This window comes from Anarhichas minor, unplaced genomic scaffold (assembly GCF_050575085.1).
Source record: "Anarhichas minor isolate MPS153535 unplaced genomic scaffold, ASM5057508v1 ptg000027l, whole genome shotgun sequence".
In the NCBI taxonomy this organism is placed as follows: domain Eukaryota; kingdom Metazoa; phylum Chordata; class Actinopteri; order Perciformes; family Anarhichadidae; genus Anarhichas; species Anarhichas minor.
Window position 1 is genome coordinate 13,691,864 of NW_027466473.1, and position 19,015 is coordinate 13,710,878.

At 40.9% G+C, this 19,015-nt stretch overlaps 2 protein-coding genes across 2 annotated transcripts; both read left to right on the plus strand.

Moving 5' to 3' along the window:
- The first annotated feature begins 2,568 nt into the window (after window positions 1-2,568).
- On the plus strand, window positions 2,569-9,710 carry map3k7cl (map3k7 C-terminal like). Its single transcript, XM_076102612.1, has 4 exons — window positions 2,569-2,644; window positions 4,823-4,881; window positions 6,035-6,150; window positions 9,530-9,710. Exons 1-4 carry the CDS (start codon window positions 2,569-2,571, stop codon window positions 9,708-9,710), a joined length of 432 nt encoding a protein of 143 aa, XP_075958727.1.
- A 1,918-nt stretch (window positions 9,711-11,628) lies between these two features.
- On the plus strand, window positions 11,629-17,696 carry bach1b (BTB and CNC homology 1, basic leucine zipper transcription factor 1 b). The gene is made up of 5 exons (XM_076102618.1): window positions 11,629-11,747; window positions 11,874-12,122; window positions 12,618-14,048; window positions 15,477-15,683; window positions 15,802-17,696. Exons 2-5 carry the CDS (start codon window positions 11,874-11,876, stop codon window positions 16,105-16,107), a joined length of 2,193 nt encoding a protein of 730 aa, XP_075958733.1. The 5' UTR covers window positions 11,629-11,747; the 3' UTR covers window positions 16,108-17,696.
- Window positions 17,697-19,015: the final 1,319 nt, after the last annotated feature.

The window sequence follows — 19,015 nt, forward strand, 5'->3', positions numbered from 1 at the left end:
TTCTTTCTGTCTACCTTCTGAAATCCTCGCTGTAAATAATTCAGGGGCAATGCTCTCATCTGCTGGTGTGTAGGTGAACTGGCCTCACGGATGTATAACTTCAGAATATTGCAGTAAATCAGAACATGGGGAAACCCTGAACAGTAATTCTTTCAGAGACTCGCAGGGCCTAATTGTTTTTATTCATTTTTTTTAGGCCTGCCTTCAAATGCTTAAGGTCAGTTTAGCATTATAACTATTATGTTGTTTTGGCCTATAATGAATTATTTTCATACACCTTGAGCCGATAAACAGACCAGATGGACGGTTGAAGATGAAGTTGTATTTTCAGCAACACTTTGGGATCAAATGCAAATTGTTGCTATTGTGTTAAAACAATAAAGTTTTTTGCATATTTATTGCTCAGCAGATATGAACCATTTCCATCAAGTAAGCCCACCACAGGCAGTAAAAAGCTAGTCTACAATGTAAACAGTATATTAATTATGCTATACTACCTTTGTAGCGTCAGATAACTAATTACAACCAAATGTATTAGCAGAATTAACACTTGAACAAAGATCATCGTGATTAGAACTACCTAGAAGACAGAAAACATTATTGGGAGAAATGTATTTTAAGTTTACTTAAATGTACTCTTTAGTTGGTTACATCCCAGTCTATGGTTACATCCGATTAAATTGAGGGGGCGGGGTTCATGACCTATATTGCAACCGGCCACGAGGGGGTGGCTTTGGCTGCACTTCAGGGGAGCTGCATGGAGCTGTCATGATGTCCATCTTTATACACAAATTAATCCTTTTAACCACAAATTGTGACCAGACATTTGGGTGCCTCACACTTTCAGTAAACCCTTCCTGCCCGTTAAATTCCCAACCTCTCAAACTCCCACCCACAAGTTTTGTCTTTGTTTTAAAAGAAAATCAATCATTATCCCTTCATATTTTCTAGACTGATGATGAAAAAGCCCACCCTTAAGTGTCTGAATCCCCTTTGAAGTAGCCTATGTATTGTAAGAAACTCCCCCCATATAAAACTCATATCATCTGCGTTACGACCTCCCCGCAGGAAAAACAGTCTATGCTTCTTCCTCCAGAGCTTTTATAGCATGAGATGTTCATTCTGAGCAACTGTCTCATTGCACAGCTATTGCAAAGCCAAAGACCATCCCGGCGACCGTGTCACTCAAAGCAGTGCCGCAGCTATGGGCATTTTTGCGGGCTAAAGTCATGTCATCTGAGACATTTAATTGGGCCCGGGTCCCCACGGGGGGGGGGGGGACAGAGGACGGCATTCCTCGCCTGCCTGCGCCCTGTTGTGTTGCTCTTCACCGCATGGCTGCTACAGTCAATGCCAACACAAACTTGAGCTGCTGGAGTCCCTCTGACTGATGCATTGATTATGAGAACTTCTGAATTCTAAATAATATAGCTGGAGTCTCAAGAGTGAAGAGGAGGTCAACTTTTGGAGAGATAGTTATGCCATGGTGCGGCCGAGAGACGCCTTATACTATTTCTGAAGAGACCTCAGCGGTGGTCCGACGGGGAAAAGGCGGCTATCAATATTGAGGACGTATAGACTTCTACCCGATTTTAATCTTTATTTTACGGAATTTCCTGCGTCGGGCTCGTGCTGCTTCAGGTAACAATGACCTGTTGGCTCAGATTATTCATTTTCACCCAGTATATGCTGGAGATAGTCCATGTCTGTCATAAAGTAGTCTCCATCATAATAAGGATTATATGACAACAATAGGTGTACTATTATGCTATTCCATCTGCTAATACTGTTATATGTTGACAGTATTAGGCATGTTTTGCTTTTCCAGCCACCGAAAGAGCCTAAATAAAAAAAGGCTGTATTTGCTGGTGTAGAAGGTCATTGAGGTTTGTTGAGTGAGACAGAGGGTTTACCAGAGTTAAAGCAGGCATATGCCCTGATATAAAAAGCCCGTACCTACACTGGAGGGGGACATGCAAAATCCAGACCTTCGAGTCTGTCAAAGTTCTCTAATCATTTAACCCCACTGCAACTCTAAATGCATGATGAAACTGGTGGCTGAGTGTGTGTGTGTTCATAAAGCCCCGTACTTTTCTAGGTGTGGATTAATCACATGATTTATCAAAGCAAGACTTTAATTCCAACTGATAACAGCACCTGCTGAGTTAAGTATTTAGTTAAGTGTGGATAAAATCCCAATAATGCACTGGGTCGGAATACAAAATGGTATACTTGGCTTACACATCAAATTAGGACTCATACTGCTTCATCTGCTGATTGTCTGGCCCATAAATAAAATAGTGAAAAAAGTGCCCTTCTTCAAGAAGCTAAGGTGGCATTTCCGAATGTGTTGTTCTGTCCAAGCAGCAGTTTAAAACCCAGAGATAACCAATTTACAGTCACATAAAACAGAGAAATGTAGGAAATCACCACAATTGTAAAAACAGATTTTTTTCATGATAAATCTCCTACATTATTTTCATTATTGCATCGTCCCGTGTCTTTCATTAGGCCCTTGTTACTGTGCTAACAGCTCTGTTTTGTGCCTGTGGCCTCATGAAGGGATAAATGATCACCTCAACCAGAAGAGTGTCTCCTGATAAATCTGAAGTTAGAATCGCCTTCAGCCTCGACGACACATCAGGTAAACACACACTCAGCAGCAAACTTTGCACACACACACACACGTACGTACTCTAGCTCTACGTGCGCTCCCCTCACACACTAAGGGCCCTGCACATACACGTGTGTCTCGTCATCTCACAAATGACGGTAACAACTTATTTTGAGTGTAGTTGCACCTATTACTCAATTGATCATTTAACACCTGGTGTTGCTTGGAGCTCTACTCTCACTGCATTTCCAGTATGTGTGGAACACATGCACGACATTCCTCCCACCAAAACAGACCAGGCCCCCCCCCCCCCCCCCCCTCCCCACCTCACACCCTATCACTTTAACTGTGTTCATTCTTCTACGCTGTGGCGGAGACAGGTGCTCCCTCTATTTCTGTAGGACCACAGCATATTAAAAAGTGACCACACATGCATGTGCGCAGCTGTGCACTTGCGAAGTATGCACAAGCAATTGCTTATGGGACCAGTATTATTTCATTTTTTAATCTTCAATCCAAACTCAATGGTCTACCCCTACCTATGGTGCAAGGTAGTATCTGTCAGGATGTTTTACTGCAGTGGGGCCAGGCACTGGGACAGCAGCTGCAGCTATGCAATGGCAGAGTCAGGTTTCCCCTCTAATACTAACAGTGTCATACTGCCTGATTCACTGTTCAGCTTTTAGAACACTGGCCTATATTTATAAGCAGTTAACACGTCTAGTCCTACTCCGCCCATCTCTGATCCCGCTTGTCTTTCTCTTAGGAAGTGAGATGAAGGGCTGTAGCAGGAACGACACTCAAATCCCACTCGAGGCATTCTGCCTGTCGTTCTCACATGGCAACATGTCCTCTTACTGAAATCACTTTTTCATTTCATAATCATTCTTATTGGTGTGCTTTTGTTTTCTAGCTTGCCTTTTCTTCTCACCTCAACCATCCATTTCAGTTCAGTTTAGTTTCACCTCGTTTTCCGATACGTGTTTTCGTTTAGTTGTGCGCTGGTTCATTTTATGATAAATCTTAAGTACATGGCCGGCTTTAGTTGGTAGCACGCTTACACGCTTTGTTTTAGTTGCAGTGGTTGCTTCCAGAGCTGCTCAGGCACAATCTGACCCTACCCTCCAAGATCAAATTTTAGATATTCCCTGGACGATCGTGTTGTTGCCTCTTTGAACTTGTGTTTCTCAGCAGGGGGACTAAGACCGGTGCTCCATCTAGGGATCATCCTCTAGGGCTCTCATGACTTCATGCCAGGCATAGTTATAACCCCACACGGTGTCAATCCTAAGCATTAGAACTGTATTTATTCCACATCATAATTGGCCCCATGGCTGTAGGCTGGCCCACTGTTACTTCTGCTTTTAGAAGGTTGCATCATCCTAGGATTCTCCACATGTGTTCCACAACTCCAGGGGGACATTGCTGGCGAGGCAGAGGCTGGTGCAGACAACCTGTCTGTTTCTGTCTGTCTGTATGTCTGGCAGGCGGCTTGTCTGTCTGAATCCCTCTATGTTCATACATCTGGCCTGTCTGTTCTTTCTGCCCACTGTGTTTGTCTGTTTGTATTCTATTTCTTACCCTTCATGTCTTTCAGTCTGACAGCTCATTACTGCTGTACAGTAAACGGACACGGCTCATTTATACGTGTAGCAATGTGTTGCAGTGGGGACGTATCAGAGACCCCTATAGTGTTTCATTTTGGTCCAATTTAAGAGGCGAAAAAGCCACCGCCTGTTTGATTACCCCATTATTTGGACCTACATTTGACAAAATAATCTCTCTTCCACAAGTTTAAAATCTTTGCAGGCTGATTATCATAAAGTACTTTGATGGAAGAAAGAAAATCAGTCCATAGACTATTGGTGGAGAGTACACTAACTATTACTAAAGTTCAGTTTTGAGGTACTTTTACTTTACTTGAACTTTTGCTGCTTGAAACTTCATTGTAACAGAATGTTTTTACAGTTACTGTTTACTGCTACTTTTACTCCTGTAGAAGATCTGATCTTGCAGAAAAAATACAGTATGCTTTGGAAAATAGTCAGTAGTAAAGCATACACAAATTGTAGTCATGTCAAACCAAAACAATTTTAAAAAGTTGGTATCATTAAGAATATACAATATTGTGTTTTGGTATGTCAGTATACTGTATATCAATCATTATACTGACTGTTCACATCTGAAAATTGCATTCTGTTTCTATAGATGTAAAAGATGTGGAGGACCTTCCTAAGACTTTCCCGGATCTTGAACAGCGACTGCAGGTATACAGCACTACTACACTCGCACATGCTGTGGCATCACATTGCTTTGAACACACACCTTGTTTTGTTGGCAGAGCAGCACAAGAGAGGATAGACAGAGCATTGGAGAGATAGCAATGATTTTAAATCCACAGTGCTGGTAAAGGATAGCATTGCGTGCCTTTTAAAAAGTCCAAATCCTGCCCTGTACTCTTATGCTATTAGCTTTTTGCGTTTCATGTCTAGCTCTGGTTTGTGTCTTTATGTTTTTTTTTTTTTTATGGATCTAATGGATAGTCAAATGCCAAATGATTTCCCTCTTTGATTTTTAATGTTTTTGCGGTGTAAATAATACTGTTGCTGTCATTATTGCTCTTTCCTTTTACTGTACAACTATTTTACATCTAAAGTCAGCCCAGAGAAATCCTTCATAATGAAATAAATCCTGAATTAAAGTGGACATAACCCTCTAAAAAGTGTGATGTTGGAATTTTCCTATAAAGCACTATTCTGTTGATTGTAGAAACAGAGCATACATCAGGAGAAGCTTGGGTTAAGCTTATCAACCTTGTAAATCAATGTCTTCACTGTGTGCGCTCAATCTGCTATTAGTGTTGTCATTGAATTATCCTTCAACGAGTGCCAGAGCCAGGGTCACATAAAGTGCATGTTGGTTTAGAGTATCAAATGAGAACAGCAGTAGCAGGCCAATGAATGACAGCTTTCATGCACTGTACCACAGGCTAATGGAGATATCGTTTCGTTCCCATTTATCGTAGTTGTGCTTTTTTTATAATCAATATTCATATTCAATTTATAGGACTAAAAAACGTTTTTAATGACAGTAAGTTGATTTGAACATGCAATATTCTTATCTGGCGTCCGACATGCTATCATTGCGCCACAAGGTCTCCCACTGTAAGGCCTTCCATGGTGTGAAAAAAAAATTACTTATACAAGAAATATGGAGACAAGTTAATTTAGGTCTCAATTGTTGTCCTCACATACAGCAATCTCTTGTTTCACCAGCAGTGATATCTATAGCAAATTCCATGGACCTTCTTGGAAAGTAGTGTTTCAAATAACAGGTCCAGGTTTGTATATATTATAATCTCTTTTGTTTTGTTTTGCCTGGCCCTAAACTAACACGGCATCTCTCTCTAACCTCTTGCAGCCAGTGCCCCCCTGTGGGTCTCTGAGAGACAGCGTTCAGGTGTACAAGGAGCACTGCAGGATGGCGAGAGAATTCCACCAGGTCAAACACGAGATCGCCGTGCTTGAGGACCGCAAGTGAGTCCCTGTGAATGCCTTTTTAAAAAAATAGAAAAAAAAACATACCAAGAGCTTGTAATGGGTGCATTGGGAGCACATCTGATCAGGAGGATGCATGTTCAAATTACGTTTGGTGTCATTTCTTGGACCAGAAGGGAAAACATCTAGTCTTACTTACTCATAGCTTTGCCTGTAGACTTCTTGGCTTAATGAAATATTAAAATATTCACTTACTGGTACACTATTAGGTAATATTGATTCAAGGAGAACAGATAAGAATGTGCTTTTATAATTATAATAATAATTTATAGTAAAATCAGTGCAAGTTTGGAACATAAACTTAGACCATTATAAACAAGGCATTTTGGATCAAATGTCCACCAGATGGCACATGTTTATAGCTTTCCCACAGCATTTAGCACATAATCTACAGCGAGCCCTTTCCATGATGTGATATTTGAACATGTATGACTTTGATGTCAGATGTATTTCTTCACTATTATAATTACTTTTAAATTAGAAACAAGATCAAGCATGTGTGATGTATACAGGAATGAGTGTGAACGTGAAGGTTGCACTGTTTCTGCGGTTTCTTTGTTTTATTCTGGATCATATTTAGGAAAAAGTAAGACCTGCTGTATGCTATAATGCACATAGAGTATGTACTGTGTGTATGCTTGCACATAAACAGAGGTGTATAGCACACACACACACACACACACACACACACACACACACAGTGCACACTGTCCCCTGTGCCCTCAGCAGCTGTGGGTAGTTTTAGCAGTGGGATTTTCAAGGCCCTTGCTGTTACCCCACTACCACACCTACCTACACACACACACACGCACACGCACACACACACAACCTACACTACTTGGCAGCTCCTAAATAGAGAACAGCATGGCAGACTCTGATGTGATGAGTATAGCTTTGAGTTTGGATAAGAACATGATGAGTCAGGCTGGTAGAAACTCTTGGTTCTCTTTTTTCACACTGTAGCTCACGCCAACATCCACTGACACACACAAAGTTAGATTCACACTTAAAGCAAAGTTAGACACAACTAGACACAAGTGACGGCAACACCAATTGTGCTTTTAGGCCGATGCTAAAAATTAAATTAACTGATACAGATACTTAATTTTGAACATTGGATATATTTTTGTGGAAGAGTGAATATTTTTAGCTTTTGGTTATCGACCATAGAGAGGCATGACGCAATGACAGTTTTGCTACTTCCTATATCACTACACAAAGATAGACAGGAGATTAATCAGACTTACAGTGAAGTGTTGCAAGGACGACAACAGGAACAACCCTCTAACACACTGCAGAGGGATTTTCCAAAATCCACTTAGTCTACTTTTGATCAGTATCAAACAAGTACATACTGTAACACTATATATTGAACTTTAACTTGTTTAACGATCCATTTTTTGAGTTCGATCAGTCCTGTAATACCAGTGAACAGAATCACTGGGAACCATCATGACACAAAGAGATTACACAAGAAATAGCCCCAATTATGAAAGAATTATAAAACATCCATATTCAAAGTTTTGGAATTGTTTTAGTAAACAGCGAAAGGTATTTTTTTCAAATTTGAAAGTATATACCCTTTTTATTAAATAAGAAAAAATGTGTTCTGTTCAATTTATATCAGATTTGATCTGGCTTCTTTGGTATTCCAGATGGAATTTCTTTGACTGAAAAAGATCTCTTCCTCTTTTTCATAAACATGCATACACACACGCGCATACATAGGACATACAGGTTTGAACTTGCTTCTGATAAAGAAAGGAGAAACTCAGCACTGAAGTAATGCATCTCAATCACTGATCTTTAACTGCGAATCACACTGCGTTTTACTTGTTGTTCAAAATGTAGTTTTTTAATTTTAGTTAAAATTTTAGTAACAGTCATTTAACCCTAAAACCAGCAAAATGATGTACGATTATAAAATGGTATATTAGAGAAGCCACATATCGCATATCTGTGTGTTTTCCATGTGTTTCATAAAGTATTCAAAAATAAAGTTATGCTTACCAACTCAGATGGAATTAACAGTTTTAGGGAAATAGCTGAAAATAGATTGTGGATGAGGAAATACACAGAGATAAGATAAGATGAAATAAACATCATAGTTTCCAGTCAGCAGTTATGTCTATTTATATCATATTTTTCTGGTCTAACAGGAAATTAATAGTCTGAACATGTTTTTTTTAGACATTGAACAAGACAATTTCTAATAAATAGTCCATTGTAATCATCAGTTAATTATTCAGAAAAGCTGAATTTGAATGATGCATCATTTTGGACTCAATAAGGTAAATTTAATCATATGAAAATTACATATTGCATACCATATTAATTCTAAAGTAAATGTAATTGTTAAGTTAATTTATATAATAATGAGAAACATGTTTAGACAAGATTGAAAAGGTTAATTTGTGATCCAAATAAAAGATTAGCCCCACTAACACAATTCAAAACACTTGCATCCCGCTATTTAGCTGAAATGAATAGATTTTTAATAATGGCGCAAAGAAATTAAGCATTAGGCTTTTAAATCATTTGGGCTTATTATCTCAAACCAATAGTCATCTTCTGTGAAAAAGTTATGGCATAAAAGCTCCACAGACAGCCTATATTGTAGGATAGAGACTCCTTTTCTTCTTTGTTGATGCTGCTGTTAATGTGACTTGGCACTTACCAGCAGTAATACAACACTGACATTCACACACCCTCAAGCGTGAGGACATGACAAGCATGTTGCGCATATACATTTCTGTGCATGTGTGCTTACACTGCCATTCAAAGTCCAAAGGCTGATCTCTTCCCAGAGTGTGAAATCACTGTTTGCCAGCGAAAGTCAGGTCAGCCTGTCTAAACCAGAGCTAGAGTCATTCAATTGGATTGACTTCATTGGGAAAGATAGTTGGGATTGTGAAATAAAGTTTATGTTATTTTTTCATGAACATACAAGTCCCCAGCCCACATGGACTTACAGGACACCAAATATACAGTTGGAGTGGAGAAACATTTGTCAGAAAATAACATAACTTCTTACCATTATATCGCAAACAAAGAACTTAATCTTCTTTACAGAGACCTTTGGTGAAATTCTGCTTCACATAAGGCTCTACACTGTAGCTTTTCATCATTAATCAGCACACCATCTTCTATTATGCATAAGAATATACATTACCCCCCCCCCCCCCCCTATATTTTAGAAACAAGACACAGCTGGAGAATCTAAATTGCTCATCGGTATGTTAGGTGGGTTATGAGTGTTCCCCTGCCTCAAGCCAAGTGTAAGCTGGGACAATGTCGAGCTTTTCACAACGAAAAAATATTAAGCGGGAAAAATCTTTTTATTTCACTCCTCTCTTAGGCGCAAGTTGCTGGCAGAGCTGGTGGAGGATGAGAAGAATGCCATGGAGATCGCCCGCCTAGAGGAGGAGTTTCGTCGTCTAACGGAGGAGAACCGCAGCTTGATGACCGTCCACAACGAGCGCGCTCAGCAGCTGGAGAGGCTCTGCTTGACCAATCGAACGAGGCAGGACTCCTCGTGACCTCTGACCTCTGCGGAACCCGAGGCCTCCAGAAATCCAGCATGACGCCAGGCCCGGACACCGTGCAGAAATAAAGGCACAGCTAGTGTTCATTCTTCATAACAACAGTCAGTGAATCAGCCACAGAAAGGCATTGTGTTTATTCATGTCTGAGTCATTTGTTTGAACCAAAGACTTAATGTCATCATCTGTGTGGAGCTGTTGGAGGGATTCTACCAAGCCATGACACAAGGCCGCTTTTCTGGGTTTTGCTATTACGTGATCTTGCAGAACCTCCCTGGTCGCCATTGCAATACCTCACAGTATATATTTATACAATGTCAGCTGCCGCGAATGACCAGATATTCTGATATCTGTCTCAGGTCCTGTAGAGACTCAGAGCTTTTACCTGAGGTCTGTGGAGGGAGCCAAAGGTGGTATGATGTGGTCCAAATGTTGTATTTTGAGGAGTGTTTCCCCTCCCTCTTCCTCTCTCCCACCCCGTCACTTGCCCGTCAAGTTCCTGTTATGATAAAAAAGGAAATGAGACAAATGTTTAACAGAGTGTCAGGGATCGGGAAATTATAGCCATTTGTGAGGAACAGCAAAAGAAGGGTGATTATCTATTTCACAATATCTGCTGCGACACAACACTGTATGAGTTGTACATTTTTTGATGTAGCGTGTCTCACACACCTGTAGAAGGGGAGGTATACAACAAGATAAACTGTTGCTTATTGTCCTCGTCTATTAATAAAATGCATTTTAATTTAACACTAGCATCAGTTCCTTAGTTTCATTTCTCGCCATGCTTTTGTGTTTGTGCTGGCTTCATGATCATATTGCGGTGCTTACATGGAAAAAGGAACTAGATTTATTTTTTTTTTCATGAGGAGATTAGCTCAGTCTGGAATTCTGAAACAGTCACCTGATTGGCCAGTTTGACACTGGCAGCCTTCCCTCTTCCTCCTTCAAAATCATGTGACATTGACAACTGTGCTTTGTGAAAACGCTCAGTCCACTTTGAAGGTGTGCTTTTCCTTTATAGAAAAATTGCTTGATAGTTTATCATTAGTGCCTCAATAGTCACCTTTATCATAGTATCACAGATATTTAATACATGGCCCAAACTGCTGCTGACATCTCAAAAGCCTATAAATATATAATGAATATGAAGACAAATAATCAATTATAGGAGTTGTGTTGGTACTCCTTTATTAAAGTCGTTAACTTATTGTGTCTCTGCCAGCAAAGGTCTCTCTCTCTCTCTCTCTCTCTCTCTCTCTCTCTCTCTCTCTCTCTCTCTCTCTCTCTCTCTCTCTGACATACACAAACACACGACAAAGAAAACTTGAACTGAAAAAACAGAATCATATGCTGCCACCTGTAAAAAACAAGATATGAGTCCTACTGAGAAATATTCATTTTCAAATGATCATAATGGCCTTAATAGTCTTGCAACAAGTTACATTTTTCTTTGCACAACTTGTTCTCAAAATGCACTGCCTGCAATTGGTCAAGTAAGTCTAGACAACTCTAAAGACACAGACAATAGATAACATTCTGTTGGGTTTATATTCCCAACCATCATCTTAATCCCTGAATTGTGTTTCGGGGTAAATCTATAAAGGAATTTTCTGGGAAAAGCCTGTTAGTTTACCAGATAAATTCAAAGGTGGGATTGTGGACGGGAAAAACTGCTTGCTCATCCTATATCAGCAGGAGTCTATGAGTCAGCGCTCTGTTACACCCACAGTTGTTGCAACACACACACACGCACGCACGCACACACACACACACTGACACAGACACAGACACACACAAACACCCACACACACTCTCACTCCCTCTATCTCTCCCTCCCTCTCACATACTCACACACAAGCCATATGACTGAGTCAAGCTCAGTTTTTAGTTCCTACCAGAGTTGAGATAAGGCTTTCTGGGAAACGTAGCCTGGTTGGACGCATTCCATTTAGAAATAGCCATGTGTGCTCAGCAGCTGGGACTTTCTTTAACGCTCTAAGAAACGTGGATATATAAAGTCAGCCTTGTAAGGTAGGCATGTCTTTGTTGTTATTTCTATGTATAACTTTTTAAGTATGTATAACCTGAAAGGGGAAATGTTACCTACAAGTTTGTATGTGCGTGTGTCTATGTTTATGTGTTTGTGCTTACATATAGATGTCCCTGATGGCCACATCTGCCCCCCGGTCATCTGTGTTTACATTTGAGTCTACAGTGCATTCCTCCCATGTGCTGCGCTGCCTGGACGAGCAGCGTCGCCGAGACTCAATGTGTGATGTTACCGTGGTTGTGGAGGGTCAGAGTTTCAGAGCCCACCGCTCAATTCTCGCTTCCTGCAGCGAGTACTTTACGCAGAGAATCTCCTCCCTCACACAGCATGGAGCGGTCATCACTCTGCCACAAGAGGTGAGATGTCACCTCACAATGCCGTGCAGGTAGAAAGTGGATACACACAAGCCACGCTGCCCAACAATGGGTCAAAATGAAGTGAGAAAAATGACTGAAAGGTTGACGGTACGGCTGTATGAGAGTTATTTGATGGTATCATTTTTTATGTTGTTTAGTCGAAAATCTCATTTTATTTTTATTTATTTTTTATTATACCACATCTGTTGAAAAAAAAGTTGCATTAACAAGATTCTTTAATGGGAGGACCTGCTTTAAATCAGGTTATTGTGAACTACAAACCCACAGAAAATAGATTTGTATTGGATGCTTTGTTAGTAAAGTCATATGATCATTGGCTTTATTTTGTTAAACATTTGTGATCATTTCCTTGGCCTACAGTATTAGATGTTTGATTATCTGACAGGAAATATTATAGAATTACCGAGCGCAGTCCTTGAGAGTTAACTTGAGCATATAAAGTGCTCATTCATGTCACTTGTCCTTTTTTTCCAGGTGTCTGTTGCTGGTTTTGAACCCTTGCTGAAGTTTGCCTACACATCCAAACTTCTCTTTGAGAAAAATGACGTCTTAGAAATACGTAACTCCGCCTCCATTCTTGGTTTCAGAGACCTAGACAAGGCATGCTTTGATTTCCTCCTCCCTAAGTTCTTCTCCAGCAGCAAGAGCCCTGCCCCTGTTCCGAGAAAGACCTGTTGTAAGAAGAAATGTAAGAGGCGATTGTCAAAGGAAGACTGTGCCACTGACTCTGTTGATGTGTTGTTGGACGAGAAAGAAGTAAAACCAGTTGCTGACTCACCAACTCAGCAGGAAGTGGCTCGGCACTGTAACAAATCAGTGAACAGCAAAATGGGAAGTCAGGACGGTGCAGGCACTCTTACACCTGTAGCTGAAGGGACAAATGGCCGTTTTATGCAGTGTCCTAAGTATCGCAAGTCCCTGGCTTGTGGTAAGGAAACTTGTGTCACAGAGAAAAGTCTGAACAATCCCGTAACGGTAATCAAGAATGACTTCGATCTCCCCTGCTCGCCCTGCTCCAGCACTGTGAACAGCAAGAATGACGTTGAATTCCCTGGTAATTCAACCTCTATTTCCACCAGGCAGAGCAAAAGAGGGGCTGATGAGCCATGGAAAACTGAAATACGTGACAAGAAAAAAGGGGACGGTAGGGGAGGGGAGGTTGATATGATTGAGAAAGACACAAATGAAAGGCAGAGGAAATGGAATGAGAAGGAAAGAGAGATGGAAAAGGAGGAAGACATCAGCTCTACAGACAGATCCAGTGTCAAGGTAGTCTCGTCAGGGCGGAGCACAGTGCTGAGTGAGAGGTCATCAGGGTTAATGTTGCATCATTGCCCCCTGACGACCTTTGTCGAGCGCCCTGCAATCACACGGTCACCGGGGCACGAAAGGTCCGTCATGGACAGTACAGAGGGCAAGAAAACAAGGGACTCTGGTGCACTAGCGCCAGGGTCCATTCATCAAAAGGCAGATGATGAGATCGATTCTGGCTGGCAAGAAAGACGACAAACTGGCTGCATGCCGGTAAATAATGCCAGAGACGGGAGCGCCGTGGAAAGGGGGGTGGCCGAGTACCTGGCCAAGCAGCTGGGCTCTGACATGAGTTTATCTCAGCTGAATTTCCAGGACCCTGATGCAGGAAGTTCCTCTGATACAGGGAGCGGACGGGTACAGAGCACATCTTTAGAGTGGCTGAAACTCCATAACCTCAGCTCCACAAGCACAAGCTGTTCCTTTTACCAGGAGCTGGACCAAAGGAAATGTTTATGGAAGGGGGCAGAGCTGTCTGAGTGCGAGGGGGCATCGCAGTCAGGTGTGTCATCCCTCAACTCAGGGGAGGATGGAGACTCAGAGACGGAAACAGAAGGAGACAGTGAGTCCTACACAAGAGAGAGGGCCAGACAGGTGAGCAGCTAAAGCACGAAACAAGCCTGCTAAGGCCCTGCACATCTGTTTTGTTCGTTGATATGTCTGTCCTGCTGCCACCTAACTGTGAAGTTCATGTGCTGAAATGAATCTGTGTCAAAAAGGGTCAGCAAGTTCACACTCCCTGTAGATTACTTTTCATTATGTTTGTTCAGAATCCCTTTAGTGCCAAGTTACTTATTCACCAAGTAGAAATGACGACGATGTGTGTGTGTGTGTGTGTGTGTGTGTGTACGTGTGTGTTGCGACAGTGTGCATGTGTCTTGCGAATTAGTTCAGAGTCCAGTTCATCTGAAATTGACAGCTCAGTCTGATGAGTTAACAATAACTACAGGCGGCTCAAACAACAGGTTTGCGGAACGTCTCATGTTACTGTTCAGAAGGTGTGATTGTGCAGACAAAGTGAATGTCATTTCAGAGGAAAAGCCGCGCTTTTATTTACTCTTGATAAAACCTTAAATGATTGCTCCAGTAAACCAGTGAGTGTACATTTCCTGTCACACATTAGCAGCAGCAATAACCCAGCACCCAACCTCTGCTTTTAAAAGGCAACTCCTCTTAGAGTCAGAGTTAATTATTAACAGCTTGGTGAAAATATAACTTGGTGTCTGAATTCCAAATCCATTTTGACTTTTGCCTCACTTAACTGTGTTTTGTTCAAATACAAAAAGCTCCACGTGTTTTTTTTGACAATTTAATATTTTTATATTTTGTGTGAAAACAGAGTCTATAGCAACTACCAACAACACAGAACACACAATTTTTTTTTCACAATTACTTTGTTTGTTCTACTGTCTGCAGATGTCTGCAAATGACTTAGATTGATGCTCTTTGGTAACTGGGAATAGCTACTGTTAGCTACCAGGGAAACCAAAAGCACTATTCTCCTCCGGTTTCGGATGCGCAGTGGGTGACGCACTTCTTTGGACCTTCATTTTCCTAAGAGATGGTACCCGGTGGCAGACAGAATTGCTTAGTATAAGCGAAGCTGATAGGGAACAAATCTAAATGCTAATGGTGTCGTTATTCTATTGCCATTACATTGTGCAATCAATATTCCTAATGATAGTGATAAGTTACGCAAAAATATGTGTCTGTTAACACTTTAATGCATTGACTGATGTCCTAAGAATAGTTAAAATGTCTTTGTTCTCATCTATGTTTCTTATGATGTTCAGACAAGCAAATTAAACCTGTCTCTAAGACTGTTGATTTAAAGGTGTGTGTGTGTGTGTGTACTATAGTCACATTCATATGTCATCTACAGCTTGACGTCATCCAAAAAGACAAAACTATGTATATATATGTATATATAAAACATAATTATATAAATACGTGTATTGATTTTTGCTCCTTCAGTGATGCTGATACCTTTGTTACCTTTATTTTCTGTTTGGGCGTCCGTAGGTGCAGCTGCCTTTCTCTGTAGAGTGGATTGTGGATCTGAACAGGTATGACTTCCAACAGCTGCTGAAGCAACAGGTCTTTACACAGGAACAGCTGGAGTTTGTCCACGATATAAGACGGCGCAGCAAAAATCGCCTCGCAGCTCAGCGTTGCCGCAAGAGGAAACTAGACTGCATACATGATCTGCAGTGTGAAATCAACAAGCTGGTAAAAAAAACAAACATGTTTTTGTTCAAATCAGTCAACTTTTATTAATAAGCACTTCTTGTTTACAGACATGTTAATCATGGTGTGTGTGTGTGTGTGTGTGTACTGCGTTTCACAGAAGACAGAGAGGGAGAAACTAATGATGGAGAAGAGCCATTTGAGCCAGCTGAGGTCAACAACATGTCACAGTGTCTCTGCATTATGCCAGAGGGTGTACAACGAAGCCAACCTGCAGCCAGAGCAGCTCCAGGTGTTGGCCCAATACGCCTCCCCGAACTGCCCTCTGTCCTCTTTCTACCCTCGCACAGATGCACTCATTTCACAGCCTCAGCCTTCTATCTCGGCCTGCTTTGCCGGCCTCGATAAGCATATGGCGTCTGAGGAGGCTTCGTCCAGCTCAAAAAAAGCACACAGTCACAGGTGATGGTCAACATTCACTTTAGATACACACTCAGCGCACGTGCATTACTAGTTGTTAAACGGTTCCCACTCTATCGTAAGATATTTATAGACATTACCACAGATTATGGACTAAGTACAGGCTGCATAGTAAGGTAACTTGTGATACATTTATAATAGGGACGTTCATAATCATGATCAAGTCAGCCATGGTGCATGATGAGAATGTTAATATTTTAGCACTGAGACAATCACAACTTTAATCAGAAAACAAAGGGAACAATGGTCTCTTTATTTATAACGCGCTTCACTGCTTAATTACCTCAGGATAACACACACACACACACGCAACATATGTACTTTAATTGTTTAACATTTTGATAAAGGTTCTCAGGTGTTAATAAGAACATTCAGCATACGATACCTCTTGCAGACAGTGCTGGCTCTCTTTTTAGAGTGCAACACAAGCCAGCATTTTTGCACTAAAACCATACAACACAGCAAACATAATGTGGCACGTTTACCTTCTCGTCATATGTCTGGCAAAGATATTTCAGACTGTCATTGTGGTCGTCTGACCACAGTGACACAGCTCTCCTTGGTTACGCACCGCTCTCTGAGCTTGGCTTTGACTCACTGTAACAGACCTCACGAATTTGCCTAAAATGTTTAAAGTGCTGTCTAAAGAAAGTGTACCTAAGCAGAGCTTTTATGCTGAGCATGAACAAAGCAGCTACACTTTTAGGAGCTGCCTCACTCAGTGTGATGAAAACCATTCCCATCATTTGTCCCACATTATGTGTGTGCCCTGTATTGTGGCAGGTATTGGACTCTTTTTGTATATGCCATGGAAATATTGTGTGTTACCCAGCACAACTTGATTATCTTTAACACCCTTAATTAAATTCCTGTCAAGGGTCAAGCGAACTATGTAGCATTACCATGCAGTACAAGCATATTGATGTGTATATTGTGTGTCTCCTGTACTATCAACACCACAGTTATGTTTATTAATTCTTTACTCCATGTTTTGTACTTCTTTTGACTTTCACCTAGTTTATCCCTGCTTATGGTAGATCTTTGACACTCAGGACTCATTACAGAAAACCAGTTTGCAAACTCCTCGTGATCAAGTTTCGCTGTATTATATATGCATATATGTATAGATTTCTTTACACCCGTGACAATCACAACTGTGCAGCTGGTCTTACATTATTTGTGTAAATATGAAAATCAGTTATACATTGATTTTATGAGGACATTTTGAGTAACCACATTGTATTTTTGAGGACAGTGGGGTTTGAGGGTGTTATTTTGTTGTTTTTTCTCCCACCAAGCCGATTGCAGACTGCTCAGCCAAAGTGTAATGCATGATAAAGCTGGTGCTTATTGCCCTCTAGTGGCAGCACCTGTGCAGTCAACAGACTGAGAGCTGTATAGACGTGTACTACGATGTGTCGGCAGCACACATTGCTCTACGACTGCATTATTTTATTTTATTGCATAAAAAGGACTGTATCTTTCTATCATAATGTCAAAGTGGATTCCTGCATTTATTTAAGCAAAAGGGAAAAATAACCAACATTGAAAACAGAAAATAAAAAGCTCCAAACAGTAAAAGATGTTTACTATCATCCCTCAGTTGTGAAGATAATTCTTAGTGCAATGCATTATACAATATTATATATATAAAAAATAAACAGAACAGTAAGGTTAATGAGATGTAAAATCGGTCAGTGTTCAGTTTGAGGGATAGCTCAGCTCATAAGGTTTTCAGAAGACTCATCTTTCAACTTGGACAGATATATTAATGATTGAATACTGCACTTAGTCTTTCATGTTTCTCCCTCCTGAATCTCATTCACCCTCTCCCACATAGCCTCATCTCTGTTACCTTTTAAGTTTCCCTTTCTTTTCACTATTTCCTTTAGTCCTCCTCTCCCCCTCTGTCTGTCTCTGGAGGCTATTTTAATTATGCAGAGACTACAATTTCATCCCTCAATATTCTTTTATGTGAGCAAACATAACGTAATACAGATGATTACGAAACTATACAAAGATCTGTGAATCACAGCATGCTGGTCATTCTCACTAGCTATTCATGAACTTATCATAAAGAGAGAATTAAAGGAAGACCCCGGGTGGCTAAGGTCAAGCAGGTCAACTTGGCCTAATAGGTTTTGGCACCGGGGAGTGGGAACCAAGAGTCGCTGAGGTCCCAGGGCTTAAAGATGAGAAAGTCACCCGAATAAAGGTAATTTGCTTGAGTAAGCATGCATGTTCACACGCTGTAATTAAGTTACAAATCCAGTCATTCTCAAGTGGTTGCACTTCATTTTAACTCGTCTGTCTGTTTCTACAGCTAAATCCAACAGTGTTTATATTTGTTGTTTTTCTGTAGAAATGAGACATCTTGGGAAACACACTATATGAGTCATGTCTCCTTAGTAGGCCATACAAGTCCAGTCTAGAAATAAAGGAGTGTGCATTGCCTGCACTGTTACTAATGTGACAACAGATGGCACCACATGAGCAGTTACTGATGGTGAGAACAGGGCAAAAGACTCTTGATCAGATTAGGTTTCTTCTATCATCTTCTTGTCGCTGCATTACGTAAATTGCCTCATGGCCTCCACGTGATTAAGCCGGCTGAATGTGTTTTGATCTTACAGAGTGTGTGTGTGTGTGAATTCTGTCTGGAAAATATTTAAAAGGAAGTCGAATGTGACCTGTTTTTAATGCGTTTGCTTCCGTTTACCTGCTTGCACCTTTGTTGAGCTGCCTGTCTCATGTTGCTGTAAGATTTGAGTATTGCTTTTCTCCCATCTCATTTTCTTCTCTTGCTAACTGCTTCTCCTCGTCTCTCTCTCTCTCTCTCTCTCCCTCTGAGAGAATATGTGGGTGTTTTCTGTAGGTGGTTCTCTGGCAGAGCC

Coding starts and splice junctions, on each gene's coding strand:
- map3k7cl (XM_076102612.1), top strand. CDS start 2,569: ATGATCACCTCAACCAGAAGAGTGTCTCCTGATAAATCTGAAGTTAGA. Junction 2,645..4,822: donor CAGCCTCGACGACACATCAG/GTAAACACACAC, acceptor CTGTTTCTATAG/ATGTAAAAGATGTGGAGGAC. Junction 6,151..9,529: donor GCCGTGCTTGAGGACCGCAA/GTGAGTCCCTGT, acceptor CTCCTCTCTTAG/GCGCAAGTTGCTGGCAGAGC.
- bach1b (XM_076102618.1), top strand. CDS start 11,874: ATGTCCCTGATGGCCACATCTGCCCCCCGGTCATCTGTGTTTACATTT. Junction 12,123..12,617: donor TCATCACTCTGCCACAAGAG/GTGAGATGTCAC, acceptor CTTTTTTTCCAG/GTGTCTGTTGCTGGTTTTGA. Junction 15,684..15,801: donor AGTGTGAAATCAACAAGCTG/GTAAAAAAAACA, acceptor TGCGTTTCACAG/AAGACAGAGAGGGAGAAACT.